Below are 17,207 nucleotides of genomic sequence, written 5' to 3' on the forward strand. Positions count from 1 at the left end.
ATTCATCTGCACCACACCATCACCAATAATGGCAGGCGTATTGAACATGTCATAACCTAAATCTGAATATCTGTAGTGATGTTCACATGTTGAAGAAAGTGTGTACCAACTGTAGTTTGTAACTAATTTTCATTTTTATCATATAGTTCAATAATTGTCACATTGTACCTACAACATTCAATGTGTTTGCATTCATAGAATCTTTGGATGTTTGTTAGTCAAAGTCTATATGAAAGTCTCTCTCTCTCTCTCTCTCTCTCTCTCTCTCTCTCTCTCTGAGTATGTGGGGCATACGATGGGGCGGGGGTTCACCCGAATACATACTCGCATAGACTATCATTTTAGGACGTTAATGTACCCTCACATTCTAGCAAAGGGTCATTTGACCTCAGTTTTGATTTCTTGCTTGCTATTTGCAACACAGAATTTCCACATTGTTCTAGAAGTTATTTACAGTTCCTCTGCTGTCATTGCTGGATAATTTCAAATACATACCGACAAAAGTGTGAACCTCATGACACTCACCTGGTCGATATGTGGATCGAGATCAAGACTCAGAGTAGAGGCTGCAGAAGACAAGGACGGGTGGGGATGGGGGAGAGGAAGAGGGTGTGGGGGGAAGTAGTCGTGGGACTGGCGGGCCGGTCGCGGTGGCCGGCTCCCGCGACGGTGCACGGCTGCCACTTTAGTGGGTGCAGGCACCCGCGCGGGCTCCGTGTTGCTGGTGCCGACCGTCGCTCCACCCCCACTGCCTGAGGAATCCGCAGACTTGCTGCGCTCCTGCCCGGATGAGTCGGCTTCCGTCTCTGACTCTGCCGGCTGGCTGAAACTGAGGTACGTAACAGGGATACACATGAGAGCGACTTTTCACAATGAGTTTTCTAACATGCTGGCAATTAAAACTGTCAGTCAGACTGGTACTCAAACTCCAAACCTCGCCTTTCTCTCGGTGAAAGAGTGACACAGGCAGAACCTGCGGCCCTCTTCGCAGCTTTATGTCCACCAGAATCCGAACTTCCTTACCCTTTCTTCCAGGAGTGCCAGTCTCGCAAAGAGTGTGGGAGAAGTTTTAGAAGACAGAAGAGAGGTGCCAGCAGGTCACAAGTCTCACCCGCGTCACTCTGTCGTTAGCAGCGCTAGTCGCAAAAGGTGAGGCTCCCAGTTTGAATCCTAGGTGGCAAGCAGTTGTAATCACCAGGAAGTTTTATCTCCTGTCCGATTAAAATTACTTGATAGTTGACGCTTCATGTATGGGAACTGGTTTCCTTCAATCAAAGTGAACAATGTCACAGCTGAACAGTTAGCCATTGCCAAACTGCCACAACAATTCATCAGTTCGCTTCCAGTTCCTTGTCCGCCATTCTTCCTTGTGTTCGCATCCAACATCAAGTGTCTGGCACTTTTATTTCATGACACACAATGACCACACCAAAAAACAATGCAAGCAAAACATTATGTTAAAGAAATATACGTTTCTTACACAGCACTAACCAAGCACTAATGGGATACTTATGCAAAAGTTGCAATTTAACATCACACATACAGTTACCATTATTACAAAGATTTGCTTATGTTAGATAAGCTCCTTACAACACTGCACACATCTGAATTTATGAAGGCAGCTATTTATCACTGTGACAGGAGTACCACAATCATAAATATAAGTGCTCAACCCAGTCTTGTGACTCCATGCAATGGTTAGCGTATTAACCTGAAATGTACAAGGTCAGAGGTTCGAATCTCATCACCTACAGCGATTTTTTTTTTTTTTTTTTTTTTTTTTTTTTTAAATCTAACCATAAGAGTGTGGTTATTATTTTTATTAAGTGGTTAAAACACATTTCTTTTTAAATTTTTAATTCTTTGCTGCATCATTTTTCACTATCACTTTGACTTACTTATTTGCTCTTATTTTTCTTCTAATCATTCCTTTTCCATTTGGAATCTGCCTGTATCACCTATAGAGACTGGAACTAAATGCCAACAAAGACTGATCATCGTTTGGTAATGCAGCAGCTCATTTAACTAGTGTGAGGATAGTTTCAGGTAGTCAATAATGGTGAGAAATTACAGTTTGCTTTTAGCACTGAAAATGATTTTTTTCTGTCTTGAGCTTGCTCATAAAGGTTAGCTTTAACCGAGGAACAAAGTGATCATGATTTTAGTTGTGCCACAGATTTTTGACTTCCGTTCTTTCGGATATATTGCACATCACATGGTTGTGGTCAACCTGGGACAAGAGTTAAAAATTCAAGGCTACAAAATGCGCCTGCCGCAGTTCAGTCATTAGTCACTTAAAAGCAGCTGCCAATACAGCATTTCTGACATACGTCACAGTGGCTACTTCAAACATTGCTCTGCATCACACATTAACAGCATTTGTGAAGTGACCCTCTGTGTGTCACCTGTAAACGAGCGGTAGCCGGCAACGGATGTGGCCACACTGTAACAGCAACTAACAGAAGTCAACTATCAAGTAATTTTAATCGAACTATAGGTACATATGTGGAACAGTAAAAGTGCAATTTTGTCCTGCAATACTTCATTACATTTCAGTAAATTCAAATCTACTTTCTTATTCTTTCCCTCTCCTCCCTCATTCTTTAGCATTTAGCCTTACATTTGACACCCCCTCGAAACACCACTTTGTACCCTTCCTCCAATTGCCGACTAATGGAACGCTCTATAGTCTGCAATACGTATGGTTCTTTCTTTCAATCAGTTACTACTTACCAAAATGAAATTTTCACTCTTTAGCAGGGGGTGCGCTGATATGAAAGTTCCTGGCAGATTAAAACTGTGTGCTGGACAGAGACTCGAATTCAGGAACTTAAATCTTTCACCAGCAACTCGTCTACCGAATAAGCTACCCGAGTACAACCCGACCTCACAGCTTCAATTCTTGTGAACTTCACAGAAAATTTCCTGTGAAATAAGCAATGATAAAGCAGTTTCCTGTGAAAGGCAAAAGTCCCGAGTTTGAGTCTCGGTCTGGCACACAATTTTAATCTGCCAGGAAGTGTCAGGTACTACTTTGTTTAGCTGCTGATACTCATCGGTATTACCAGCAAAGTAAACTGGAGACCACATTGGAGTGGCAGCACTGTCGTGTTTATGGGGAGGGGAGGTGGTGATGGCATACCTGTAAAGGTGGAGCACCACACCACATTACCCATCTGCACACCGAGTTCCCCATATGACGCGGCAACTGAACGGTACTCCTCGCACACTATCACTGTGACAGTCTGTGGGAACAATCACATTGTAACATGTCGATCTATGTGTCTGAATAAACCACCGGCCCCTTTACTTTAAAACGGTTTGCACTTTTTAAAACCATGTTGCCTCATTCGCACACGTGACAAAATGATCATTCTGACAGCATTTGAAATGAAATCTTACAGGTCGCTCACTAGCTTAGAAGTCCAACTCTGTGTGACAAAAGCTGCAGTTTTTGTAAAGCCATTATTTCTTCGCGCAGTTCACAATATCAGAGAAACTGAAGCATAACAACACATTTACCTGTATCACCAGAGGACTATTTATTTTGTGCATTCTGCTTCCTCTTCTTAGGGGCAGACAGCCAAATCCAACTCGGCAAGATGCTGCAACCCTCCTTCCATCGGCTTACTCAGCTTTAATATTTTGCCCACTTGTTCCATATCTTTTCCCTTAGTAGTGTCCACCTCTTCTCGTCGTAATTAGTGGTAAATTTAATGAAGTTAGTAGTGAGCCGTCACAGTGTCTGCCTGTGACTACAATTTCCACAATCACTTTCCTGCTCACAGTGTTAGGCGATGACAGGCAACAGACCAAACTGTAGTGTGGCTCTCGCTATTATAGTCACGTGTTCAAGGTGGTTCCTGCTATAGTCGATCTGTGGCACTTGTTGTCGAGTAATACATTTGGCTTGGCAGTGCTACACTCACATCTGTATACACCGGGCTCTTTGAGTATGATAAATGAATACAACAGTCTGTGGGCAACCAGCAGGCACACGACAAGTAAACACTGTCTGATGTGAACAATCGCACCATTACAACTATTATGAAGTGTAATGTGGATTCTTTTCAACTATCGACAGTTTCTGCTGCTGTATGTGGTCATATATACCTTCCCAACACCGCGCATGCTCTGTCTGTGCCATACAGCAGACATGCATATGTATACATTAGAAAATGGCCGACTGGTTGGAATTGTCTGACTACGATATGAACTAATGTGCTTTATTTCAAACAACAGGTAGCCTGTGAAGGAAAGTAACTATTTTAACAACTCTAACATATTTTAAGCACATAAATCATACAAGCTGAAGGTCAACCAGAACTGGCAAATATTGTCAAAAAGCTTAGTTCCTTTTTACAACAGCCATCAGCTTCTATCACACCTTTGGTTATAAGAATCTGACAATGCTACCCAGCTGCACCAGACAAACACTGTGTGATCATATACTCAATATCCAGAATAAATGTTCCCTCTGCAACAGAGTGTGCACTGATTCATAACTTTGTGGTAAATTAAAACTAAACTGTGTGTTGGAGCAGGATTCAAACCTGGTCCCAGTCCGGCACACCATTTTAATCTGCCAGGAAGTTCCAATATGTTAATCTGTGGGTCACATTACAATTAAACAGAAAAAAAGGCATGAAGTGTTTGGTCAATACAAATTCATATTTATTAGATATACTGATCTCCTAGTTATGTAAAAAAAAAAACCACACACACACACACACACACACACACACACACACACACACACACACACACACACACAAAACTTGCAGAGTGAGTAACCATCAGCAGAAATCATATTTCCTCCACGTATGCAGTTCTTATTCAATACACATTAAAATAGATGGAAGAATAGCATACACTACCCACCCATTGACACCAGCAGATGCAGGCAATGGGGATTCCACAGGTGATGAAGAAAGTGGAATATATCTGTCAACCAACTCTTTTAACACACGCTTCTGCGAGGCCATGTCCAAAGCAGTTTTGCCCCCAAATTTCCTGAAACAATCACAAATTCATCATTTGCATAAAATGTGTGTAATATTAATACCTCATTATCAGAGCTATCTCCAGCCTTCTGCTCTCTCCGACACTGCCACCTCCCTCTGACAAGAAGGCCACATAGCTGTCGCGTGATGTTACACATGACATGCCTGGAGCAATGAAACAGGTACTCTGAAGGTGGTGTTTGTCGGTGCTTTAAATCATTTCCGAAATCGTTTCATCCTTTTGTTCACCATAGTAGTATCTAAGTCGCATATTATCTTTTGCAGTTGAGTGTCAAAATCCAGTACAGTGAACAAGAGTCATGTTCCTCACTGTTCACATAATTACGAAAAGATGAAGTTCACACGTTTGAACTTGTGACAGATGGAGACATGTGTATGGAGTAGATACTGGCAACTGAGAGGGTTAATTTGATTCCTGTCAAACGTTCTGTGGCGAGATGATTACATTTTAAACTTTTATTCAGTCACTGGCATGACCGAAGTCACTACGTGCCAAAATGTTGATGCCAAGTACAAGTTTCTGCTATAAGTGCAGAATATTTTGCTTAATTTTCTACAGCTCATATTTTCATTTTTTTTCTCAACACAGATCAGTAGAATGGAATACTGAGGCTACAGTAGCTGCACCTGTAAGTGAGCCACAACACTGAAAAATTGCAAACTAGCTGCCCTCCCAAGCAAATTAATTCTCTATTAGATCAAAGCCAATGACAAATTTCTGGTAAACTCTTTCACAATTTCAACATCATCTTTTCTCATCCTCTTCACTTGGCCCTCCTCAACCAAGTGTGCCTCCTTTCAAGACACTGATCTTCTCCTCTCTGTTGGCCATCCTCACTTCTGTCCACATTAAGCCCACCAACCACCAACAGTACCTGAATTTCGACAGTTGTCATCCCCTTCACACCAAAAAAATCCCTCCCATACTGTGTGGTTACCTGAGGACTGAGTATCTGCAGTGACAAGGACTCCTTTTCCCAGTATGCTGAAAGTTTCATCAAAGCCTTCACAGGCAGGCACTAGTGCGCAAACAGATCTCCCGTGCCATTTCCCCTCACACTCCCAATCCTCCCACAATCCCCATGAACTAGCCACAAAGGAGTGCCTCCTTTGTCAGCCAGTACCACCCCAGACTGGAGCAACTAAACCACATCCTTTACCATGGCTTTCATTACATATCATCCGGCCCTGAAATGAGGGACATCCTACCCCGAGATCCTTCCCACCCCTCTTAAAGTGGTATTCTGTCACACAACATCTCGACTGCAGCCTACCTAATCCACCCCTACGCCAGTCCCAATCGCAACGTCTTGCCACAAGGATCATATCCCCGTGGAAGACCCAGTTGCAAGACCTACCCAATCCACCTACCCACCACTTACTATTCCAGTCCTGTCACAGGTTTATCTCGGGCCACCTGTGAAAGCAGCTATGTTATACATCAGCTCTGCTGCAACCATTGCACAGCTTTTCATGTTGGTATGACTACCAGCCAGCTGTCCTCAAGGATGAATGGCCACCACCAACCTGTGGCCTAAAGCAAAGTAGACTGCCCAGTGACTCAATACGCAACTGAACATAATATGCTTGATTCCAATGGCTGCTTCACCACCCGAGCCATCTGGATCCTCCCATCCACCACCAGATTTTTTAAGTGCACAGATGGGAGTTATCCTTACAACACATTCTCCATTCCCATAATTATCCAAGATTCAACCTACAGTAACATACTGCCCCCCCCCCCCCCCATGCCCCAACAGTTTCCACCCCCTCTGTCCCATCACCTCCTCCCCATTCTCTTCTCCCACCCTCTTTGTTGGCCACCCTCTGCAAATGCACCCAACCACCTATCCCTGTTCCTGTCCTTTTTCACGCCTTTTTTCCCCACCTCCTTGCCCCACAACCTACTCATGCTGCACCTGTTGGCATTCTAGTACCTGCAAATTCCACCAGACAGCCTTCTTCTCTCCCGGCACCCATTCACTACCTTCCCGCCCCCTCCAGATTGCTGCTTCCATTCTACGTGACCGCTGCATTCTGGTCCGAGGTGCCAGAATTGGCAGTCTTGTGTGCATTATGTGTACTTGCTTACGTGAACCAATTATGCGTGTTTCTCTTTCTTTTTCTGATGAAGGCTGTGGCTGAAAGCTTATGGGTAAGTGTCTTTTAACTGTGTGCGTCTGCAACTTAATGTGTCGCCTTAACAGTAAGTAGCAATCTGTCTTTTTCCTAACCTGCTGATATTCCAACATGGAGTTTCTATTGCTTGATAGACTCCTGTGATGCTCAACAGAAGAATCAATTGCTTGGATAAATATCAACATTAATATATAATGGAAAGTGAAAGGGTTGTTATAAAAGAGAAAAACTGGAAACTGTTTCAGTATATCGTATTTTAGATACAGAAACTGAAAAATACCTGTTCATAATTTTAGTTACCAGACATTCACTGCTTGCTACAAGAAGTTAACACATTTATTTACTCATATGTATGACTGCTCTCAGCAATGACTCCTCTCAGCAAACAGTACACAGGGTGGTTATAATCAAACTTTCACTACTTTCAGAGGTCCCAAACAAAAACAAGATAGTACGACAATGAAATTGATGAGATATTTGTAAGGACATGCAGAAGACAAATACTGAATAAATTATTGAAACAAACATATAATTTCCACATGAGAGGGTACCATTTGTTAGTTGCATAGCACGTTTCCATTCCAGGTTACAAACTTTGCTCAGTGTGATGACCATCTGCATTCACAACAACCTGGAACCACACTAGAGATACTATTTCCCAACTATTCACAACACTTTTGGAACAGGGACCACAGAATGTTCACCTGTCATGACGCAGCTCGTGCACTGCTTGAAGATTACACATTGTGTCCAGCATTCTCAGTCATGACAACAGTAATTTCTTCAACAATTTGTGGCACAATTCACCATTGGTCTCATTCAGGGGCAATTCCCAACTCATCAGTTAATTCAAGCTTTCTTCAACCCAGTGCAGAAAGATGACCTCTCTGTATTTCTTTAATGTGGCGATTCTCATGAAGAGCATCAGTATTACTGCTGCTTTTGGGTAAAACAGCTTTACAAGTAAAGTCTTGCTTAACTCCCCCACACCAATGTTGACCAAAGCACCGGCGCCTAGTTCAAGTCGTGACACTGGCACTAACGATGTTGGTTGGTTGGTTGGTTGGTTGTTTGAGGTTAAAGGGACCAAACAGCAAGGTCATCAGTCCCTTGTTTCAAATAGACTCCATTCTGCTAACGGGACATCTCAGTATAGTCAGAAAAATAAAACGGATAAAGGGGAAACGTAAAAGGGCAGTCACGTTGTCATTAGTAAAAACAAATGAGGGAAGTTGGCAAGAGAACGAACCCAACACTATGCTGAAACAGCATAGGCAAGACCACCTGTGACTTAAAAGGTACAACTGCTATAATGCAGAAAGTACGTATGGGAATAGAAAAACTAACCAAGCCTTAAAAAGAAGGGGTAAAAACAGAGTAAAAGGGAAAGAAAAGAGGATTCCGGTCAGGGAGGTGAATCGGGAATCTCTGAACACTGCATACAGTGGGAGACACCCAAACACTCACCGCCCTGCCCCAACACCAGAGGGAGATTAAAAACTTTAAAACTGAGAATAAAAACCACTCTCCCGGAGGAAACCTAGAACCAGAGAGACCATCCGGGAATCGTCAGCCAACATCAAAGGTAAAGTGTGGGGGAGTCTGTACTTAGCACGCAGAGCCAAAAGAAGGGGGCATTCAACCAAAATGTGGGCCACTGACTGGAAGGCTCCACAACCACATAGCGGGGGTGGCTCATCACGCAAAAGGAAACCATGGGTCAGCCTGGTATGGCCAATGCGGAGACGACACAGTGTGGTCGAGTCCTTGCGGGAGAGGCTAAAGGAAGAACGCCATCGGCCTGTATTCACCTTAATGGCACGAAGTTTATTAGACAGTGGAGTAGCCTCCCAAGAATTGGCCCATGACTGTGCAAAGTGGGATTTGATGTGAAGCCGTAAATCCGCTGCAGGAGGGGTTACAGAAAACGGGGGGTAAGTAACTGCTCCCCCAGCCAAACGATCAGCGAGCTCATTACCCGGGATACCCACATGGCCCGGGACCCATAGGAAGTCAATGGAACAAGCAGCACGGTGAAGATCAGCGAGATGGTCATGGATGGCAGAGACCAAGGGATGGCGCGAAAAACACCGGTCAATAGCAAGAAGGCCACTCATCGAGTCCGTACATAACAAAACGCGGTTGTGTTGGGATTGTTTAATAAAGGTAAGGGCCCGGGAAATTGCCATCAATTCCGCAGTAAACACCCCACATGAGGGTGGCAGTAGATGATTTTCCGTTCCAACAAAGGACGTGAAGGCATACCCAACATGATCAGCAGATTTAGAGCCATCAGTGTAAAAAACAACAGCATCCCGAAACTCCCATAAAATTTGGCGGAAAAAGGAACGGAACACCACCGGGGGGATGGAATCTTTCGGACCGCGGCGGAGATCCATCCGAATTCGAGGCCGAGGAACTAACCAAGGAGGGGTGGAGGGGAGGGAGCGAGGAAGACAGGACAAAGAAGGAAGCCGAAAATCACGGGTAAGAGACGCAAGGCGCAGCCCAACCGGTAAACCCGCCCGAGGGCGGGAGTCAGGCGGGCGACGTCCATGGTCTGGGAATAGGATAGAATAGGAAGGATGAGCGGGAGAAGAACGGATAGTAAGGGAATAAGACACCAGAAGCTGGGACCGCCGAACAGAAAGAGGGGGGATCCCAGCTTCAACCAGGAGACTATCAACAGGGCTAGTAGGGAAGGCGCCGGTGGCCAAACGGGTACCACGATGGTGGACTGGATCCAGCACGTGCAGCGTGGAAGGAGCAGCTGAACCATAAACTTGACAACCATAGTCCAAACGTGACAGAACTAGAGCACGATAAAGACGGAGGAGGAGGGAACGGTCCGCACCCCAGGAGGAGTGGGCAAGAAAGCGAAGGACATTGAGTTTACGGAAACATCCTACCTTCAGGAGTCTGATATGGGGCAGCCAAGTGAGCTTGTTGTCGAGAAGAAGACCTAGGAAACGAAACTGTGGAACCACAGGCAATCTTTGTGCAGCGAGATAGAGCTCTGGATCAGGGTGGACCGTAGTACAGCGACAGAAGTGGACCACCCGCGATTTTAAAGGAGAGAATTGAAACCCGTGGGAGAGGGTCCATGCAGAGGCACGCCGTATAGCCACCTGGAGCTGCCGTTCTGCAGATGGCATCGAGGAGGAACCAACCCAAATGCAGAAATCATCCACATACAGGGCAGGGGCGACCAAGGGACCGACAGAGGCCACAAGTCCATCGATAGCAATGAGGAAAAGAAGGACACTCAAGACCGAACCCTGTGGGATGCCCGTCTCCTGGGTCCGTGGAGAACTAAAAGCAGTACCAACTCGAACTCTGAATGACCGATGGATCAGGAACTGGCGGATAAAAATCGGGAGTGGGCCCCGAAGACCCCACTGATGAAGGGTTAGTAAGATGTGATGGCGCCAGGCCGTGTCATAGGCCTGGCGAAGGTCAAAAAACACTGCAACCAAATGGCGGCGCTGGGAAAAAGCCTGCCGAACTGCGGATTCCAAGCGAAGCAAATGATCGATTGGAGATCGTCCCTCTCGAAAGCCACACTGGTAAGGGGACAATAGATCCCGAGATTCGAGGACCCAAGTGAGCCGACGGGCTACCAGCCGTTCAAGTAACTTACAACCAACATTGGTCAAACTAATTGGCCGATAGCTGTCAACAGATAGGGGGTTCTGACCAGGCTTAAGGACAGGAACCACAATGCTATCCCTCCACTGAGAAGGGAAGTCACCCTGGAGCCAGATACGGTTAAACACCCGAAGAAGATGGTGCCGTTGTGGAGCACTGAGATGTTGAAGCAGCTGGTTATGAATGGAATCTGGGCCAGGAGCCGTATCATGAGAAGCAGATAGAGCAGAAAGAAATTCCCATTCAGTGAAAGGTTCGTTGTAAGATTCTGACTCACAAGTGGTGAAACATAAGGTGACAGCTTCAGCCTGCTGTTTTTGATGAAGGAAAGCAGCTGGATAGGAGGCCGACGCTGATGCCACTGCAAAATGGGTCGCAAGATGTTCTGCGAGAACTAATGGGTCCGTACAAATGCCATCTGGGAGGTGAAGGCCTGGGAGGGTGGACTGCCGATGGCAACCTTGGAGAGAGCGAAGTGTAGCCCATACCCGTGACAGAGGGACAGTGGAACCAAGGGAAGAAACGAATCGTTCCCAACATATCCGCTTGCTCTGTTTGATTAAATAACGGGCTTTAGCGCGAAGGCGCTTAAAGGTAGAAAGGCTGGCTACAGATGGGTGCCTCTTAAAGTGTTGCAAAGCTCGACGGCGATCACGGATGGCAATGGCAATGGCCGTACTCCACCACGGGACTTGCCGACGACGAAATTGTCCAGATGAGCGCGGGACAGCAAGGTTAGCAGCGCGAACAATCGCGTCAGACACGTCACGTAGGACGTCATCAATACAACCCGACAAAGAGGGAGAAAACTCGACCTGTGCAGTATATAGAGGCCAATCGGCGCGGTGGAAAGACCAACGAGGTAACCTGTCCATCGGGGAGCGGGAAGGGAGCGTGATAATCAACGGGAAATGGTCACTATCACAAAGGTCGTCGTGTGGCGACCAGTGTAATGAAGGGAGGAGAGAGGGAGAAGAAAGAGAAAGATCAATGGCAGAAAAGGTACCATTACCAGCACTGAAATGAGTAGGGGAGCCATCATTAAGAAGGCACAGGTCGTGGTCTGCAATAAATTGGTCGATAAGAAGACCTCGTCTAGATGGAAAGGCACTGCCCCACAAAGGATGATGAGCATTAAAATCCCCAAGGAGGAGGAAGGGAGGAGGAAGTTGCTGAAGAAGGGTGGTTAAGGCAGCAGGTGTAAGAGTCCTGTCAGGAGGGAGATAAAGATTGCACACTGTGACTGCAGAGTCTAAGTGGACCCTAACAGCAACTGCTTCCAATGTAGTTTGGAGAGGAATCCACGTGCTAGCAATGTCTGTACGGACCAACGTACAAACGCCACCAGAAGCCCGCAAGGGTCCGACCCGATTTCGACAGAAAACACGGAACCCATGGAGGGTCGGTGAGTGAGCATCAGTAAAATGAGATTCCTGGAGAACCACACAAGCTGCTGAGTAGGACGAAAGAAGGGATTTCAATTCCGGAAGATGACGATAGTAGCCATTACAATTCCATTGGAGAACCACAGAACGATGGTTTAAATGAGGGCTGAACACGCTAAATCCAGTCATACCGCCGGGTCCCCACCCGTCACCGACAAGGAGGGGGCGACATCCATAAACGACAGGTCAGAATCCGGTTGTGAAGCCGGGGAAGGGACCTCCGGTGACACCAGAGGCTCTTTGTCCTGGGACTTATGTTTCTTCTTCTTTTCAGGCTGAGATCGAGGAGGGCTGTGTGGCATAATGGAGCCAGCTGCAGCAAGATCAGGAACAGAAAGAGACCGGGCGACCTGGGGGCCGATAGACCGCGGCTCTCGCGGTCGCCGCGCTGCAGCAGACCTTTGACCTGGAAGGTGCCGGGAAGGGGCATCCCGGGAGAGGCGCCCTTGACCGGCAGACGCCGAAGGAGTGGGACACTTCTCCGGCTGGGGAGGGGGAGCGGCGCCCAGAGGAGAAGGTGTGGGAGCCGCAGGGGAGGGGGGAAGGAGAGGGGTCCGGGACGGGGGTAAGGAAGGGGGAGGAAGGGATGAAGATGTAACCAAGGCGTAACTAGATGTCATGGACACAGGGTGCAATCGTGCATATTTCTTACGGGCCTCTGTGTAGCTTAAACGATCAAGAGACTTATACTCCTGTATCTTTTTTTCTTTCTTATAGACTGGGCAATCTGCTGAACGTGGAGAATGACTACCATGACAATTTACACATACAGGAGGGGGAACACAGGGACTCCCCTCATGGAGTGGACGTCCACAGTCACCACAGAGAGGGTCCTGGGTACAGCGAGAAGACATGTGGCCAAAACGCAAGCACTTAAAACACCGCATAGGAGGTGGGATGTACGGCTTCACATCACAGCGATAGACCATAATCTTAACTTTCTCAGGAAGGGTATCCCCTTCGAAGGCCAGGATAAAGGCACCAGTATCAATACGATTATCTTTAGGACCCTTCTGAACACGCCGAACAAAGTGAACACCCCGCCGTCCGAGATTGTCCCGAAGTTCCTCATCAGTTTGAAGGATGAGGTCTCTGTGAAAAATCACACCTTGTACCATATTTAGAGATTGGTGAGGGGTAATGGACACGGGAATTGTGCCAAGATGGGTACAGGCACGAAGGGCTGCAGATTGGGCAGCCGAAGCAGTTTTTATCAGTAATGAACCCGACCGCATCTTGCTCAGGGAGTCCACTTCGCCGAACTTGTCTTCAATGTGTTCCACAAAGAATAAAGGTTTGACACTGGTGAAAGTATCTCCATCAGTCCTGGTGCAAACTAGATAACGGGGGAAAGGTTTTGCCCCTAGACGACGGGCCTGACCCTCCTCCCAGGGGGTAGCCACGGAAGGGAAGGCCGAAGGGGCAAGAGAAGCAGCACTTGAGGAATCAGTACCACGCAGAGAGACGGCCGCAGAAGAGCGGCCAGAGGTTTGGACCCTTATGCGTTTCATCTGCATAGCGTCCGCCCTGATACCACCCACTCCGATCAGGGGCTCTCCTCACGGGCGCCACCCAGCCACAGCAAGGGCCGTCTGGCACGGCGGCCATTGCCGGGAGTTCCGATGCTCCAGGATGACGAGCAACCACTCCAAGGCATGCATGAGGAGGTCACAGCTCAGGTATCAGAAGTGTGATCCCTGTGTGTTCAGGGGGCTCAACCAAAAGGGTACATAGCGACCCCACCACACGGGCTGGCTACCGTGCTGGCTATGCACCCTAGCATCAGACAACGACGTAGAAGAAAAGGTGGAATATACTAGGAGGGCACACGTCGGAGACACTAGGTAAGGTGCTCTTCCCCAAATGGCTCACACTACGGAAGAGAAATTTTGGAATGGAGGTCAAACCCCAGAGGGGGACCAAGGAATGCCAAAAGGAGGAGATGATTACGCAACAAAGCCAGAGAGTAAAACCAACAGAACCAGGAGGATAGCGGGGGCCAACATAAGCAAGGACACCAATAGAGGGAGAGGAGAGGGCGAGGGGAAAGGGGTATGGAGGGGAAAGGAGGGGAAGGGAAAGGAAATGCAGCCCGGGAGAGAAAGAAGGCTGCAATGGCTCGGGGCCCCGTGCTCGCCACGCACGTATCCACGAAAGAGTTGTGGACCCCCTGGGGGGGCACTAACGATGTAAATCCTGCAGCGCACACAGTCTGAACATCAGTTCTATAAAGTTGGATACCTATACAGTAAACAGTTTTCTGTTTAAATTGGCTCAAGTAGCAATTGCGGATGTAACCACCCTGTATACTTTGAGTTTGTTAGGGTAGACAGGTTTGTAGTTGTACTTGTGTCACTTATTTTGACTTTCATTATTTTGCATAATTATTGACTGAATTTAAAACACTGTCATAATTACTCAAGAACAGGTACTCTCTTACATCAAGAGTTTAACACAGCAAGACAAATATTATTGTTAAAAGGCAAGATTAGAAAGTAATACACAATAATTTTACTGCCAAAATGCTCAAAAAAATATTTCACAAATGAACTTACATCCTTTACCTACTTTTCTACAAAGTCACTGACGTTCTCAGCGCATTAATACCATCATCATGGTACTAGTTTCAATATACCCTGTTCGTGAAGTCCGTTTGATCGGAGTATAGCCATCTGCAGACCGCTGATTTCATTTCCGCATCTGACACAAAATGTTGGCCCGCTGAGAATTTCCTCATGTGTCAAAACACGTGAAAGTTCGACGGGTCAAGGTCCAGACTGTATGGTGAATGATGGAGCATCTTCCACCCAAATTAGGCATTTTCTCACATGGGGGAAGAATTGTCATTAAGAAGACTGTCACCATCAGCATTAACGTTGTGGCATTTGTAACGAAGGCAAACCAACTAAACCAAGGTTTTAATGTACGCTGCAGCATTCACAGAGCTCCCGTGTTCAGTGAAGTTCACCAATCACACACCATGTATACTCCAGAACACTGTCACAAGTTCTTTCCTAGCAGACTGGATCACCTTGAAATATTTTTTTTTTTTTTTTTACTGGGAAACCAGCACGTTTCCAATCCATACAGGATGGCTCGGATTCAGGAGCATAGTGTACACCCACTATTCATCACCAGTAACAATACCTTTCAGAAAGTCACACCCTTCTGCAGGGTAACACATAAACTGATGCAAGCTTGTTATCATTCGCTGGTCCTTTTGGTTGTCTGTCAGGTTCTTAGGCATCCAGTGTGCACCAACTTTACGAAATTTCAGTGTGTCATGAACAGTATCCTACATTGCATAATAGTAAATACTGAACAGCTATGATAAGGTTCACAGCTGTACACGCCAGTTCTTTAAAACTGCTGCCTCAATGACTCTGACATTCTGTATGGTTGCAGTTGTTACCAGCCGCCTGGAGCATGGTTGAATCACTACGGTTCACACGGTCCTGTTGGAAGAATGTACACCACTTGAAGACATTGTTCAGTTCATACAGCCATCCCCATTCACCCCTCGCACGTCCTTATGAATTTCCGTCGATTTATGTCCTTCGGTCCACAAAGACGGAACTAACTTCACTGCTCTTCACTAGTTGATGATAATAACATGCACACCATGTTTGTTTTGTAGTTCAGGCTTCTCTCACTTGAGCTGCACGTGAAAACAAAGTACCCTCTGTAGCACAAACTATATCGTCATGAAATTTCAACATTCCAATTGCAGTACCATGGGAGAAAGAAATTATAGTGTGTTACTTTCTCATCTTCCTTTGTAGAAACTGTGCGAGTGCCATGAGGCAGTGTAACTACTAGAACGTAAATACACGGACTTTAGTCATCCAGTGCTTGAGGATGAGAGCACTTAGCAACTCCCAACAAACTTTACAAGTAGTTTCAAACCATTACAAAACTCTTTTCTGCCGACACCTCCCACAAAATGAGTAAAGGAAAAAAGTTTATCGCTTACTACGTTTTTGCTGTTCTTTGCAGTAAAACTTTGGCATCAGACATGACGCTTCAATTTATTACTTCTTTAGCACTGATGCTATTCACAACATAGTTTGCAGACAATATCCACATACAGCAATGAATGCAACTGCAAAATTATGCATTATGTAGCTAAGGGATGTGACATCATAAATATTGAGATGTGCTTTTGCTTGAAATGGGGCACAAATTACCCACACTATATTCATTCAGAGTTTCATAATTAAAGCACTTAGTGATTCCCAACAAAATTTAAGCATAATTACTTGTGGCCACACTGGCTATGTGCGAGAACTGTGACAGTGTGGAATTATTACTTATTTGTATTGCCTACTACCAGTCACTTTTATTTGTTTTTATGTTTAATTTAACACACTGCAAAGTGTTCCGAGTACATTCTGCTCATCTTCAGGTGTTTATAACACACTGGTGTGGCTGTTGGGGTATCTGGATGAGCAGGGGAAGGGGCAGTGCTTAGCCACAAATTGATATCTAGTGATGTCTTTTGATGATGTGGATGATGATGATGATTGGTTTGTGGGGTGCTCAACTGCGCGGTCATCAGTGCCTGGACAAAGTCCCAACTTTTACACAGTCCAATTGGTTATCCAATTCCTAAACTTCAGCATTCTTCCACTGCATGAAATTTAAAAAGTTCCTTTTCTCATCTAGTCCATATTTCGTTTCTGTACAAGGCTATTGGAAGTCTGCATTTTATATCCTCTTTACTTCTTCCATCCTCTGTTATTTGGCTGCTCCAAACAGCGAAACTCCCCTACTTCTTTCAGTGGCTCATTTCCTAATCTATTCCCCTCCACATCAGCCATTTATTTTGACTAAGCTATATTACCCTCACTTACTTTTGTCAATATTCATCATATAATCTCTTTTCAAGGCACTATCCACTCCTTTCAACTTCTTTGCCTCGTCCGATAGAATTACAATGCCACAAGCAACC

The 17,207-nt window shown here is 45.9% G+C and overlaps 1 protein-coding gene across 2 annotated transcripts in view; it reads right to left on the reverse strand.

Moving 5' to 3' along the window:
* Positions 1 to 17,207, reverse strand: part of LOC124550870 — a 163,834-nt gene that overhangs the window by 120,282 nt on the left and 26,345 nt on the right. For both annotated transcript variants that reach the window (XM_047125618.1, XM_047125617.1), the window contains exons 6-7: positions 4,882 to 5,013; positions 526 to 829 (exon numbers count right to left, since the gene is read on the reverse strand). In XM_047125618.1, coding sequence (XP_046981574.1) covers positions 526 to 829; positions 4,882 to 5,013 — 436 coding nt within the window. The remainder of the gene's footprint in view (positions 1 to 525; positions 830 to 4,881; positions 5,014 to 17,207) is intronic.

The sequence above is a fragment of the Schistocerca americana genome, chromosome 9 (genome assembly GCF_021461395.2).
Source record: "Schistocerca americana isolate TAMUIC-IGC-003095 chromosome 9, iqSchAmer2.1, whole genome shotgun sequence".
Lineage (NCBI taxonomy): Eukaryota > Metazoa > Arthropoda > Insecta > Orthoptera > Acrididae > Schistocerca > Schistocerca americana.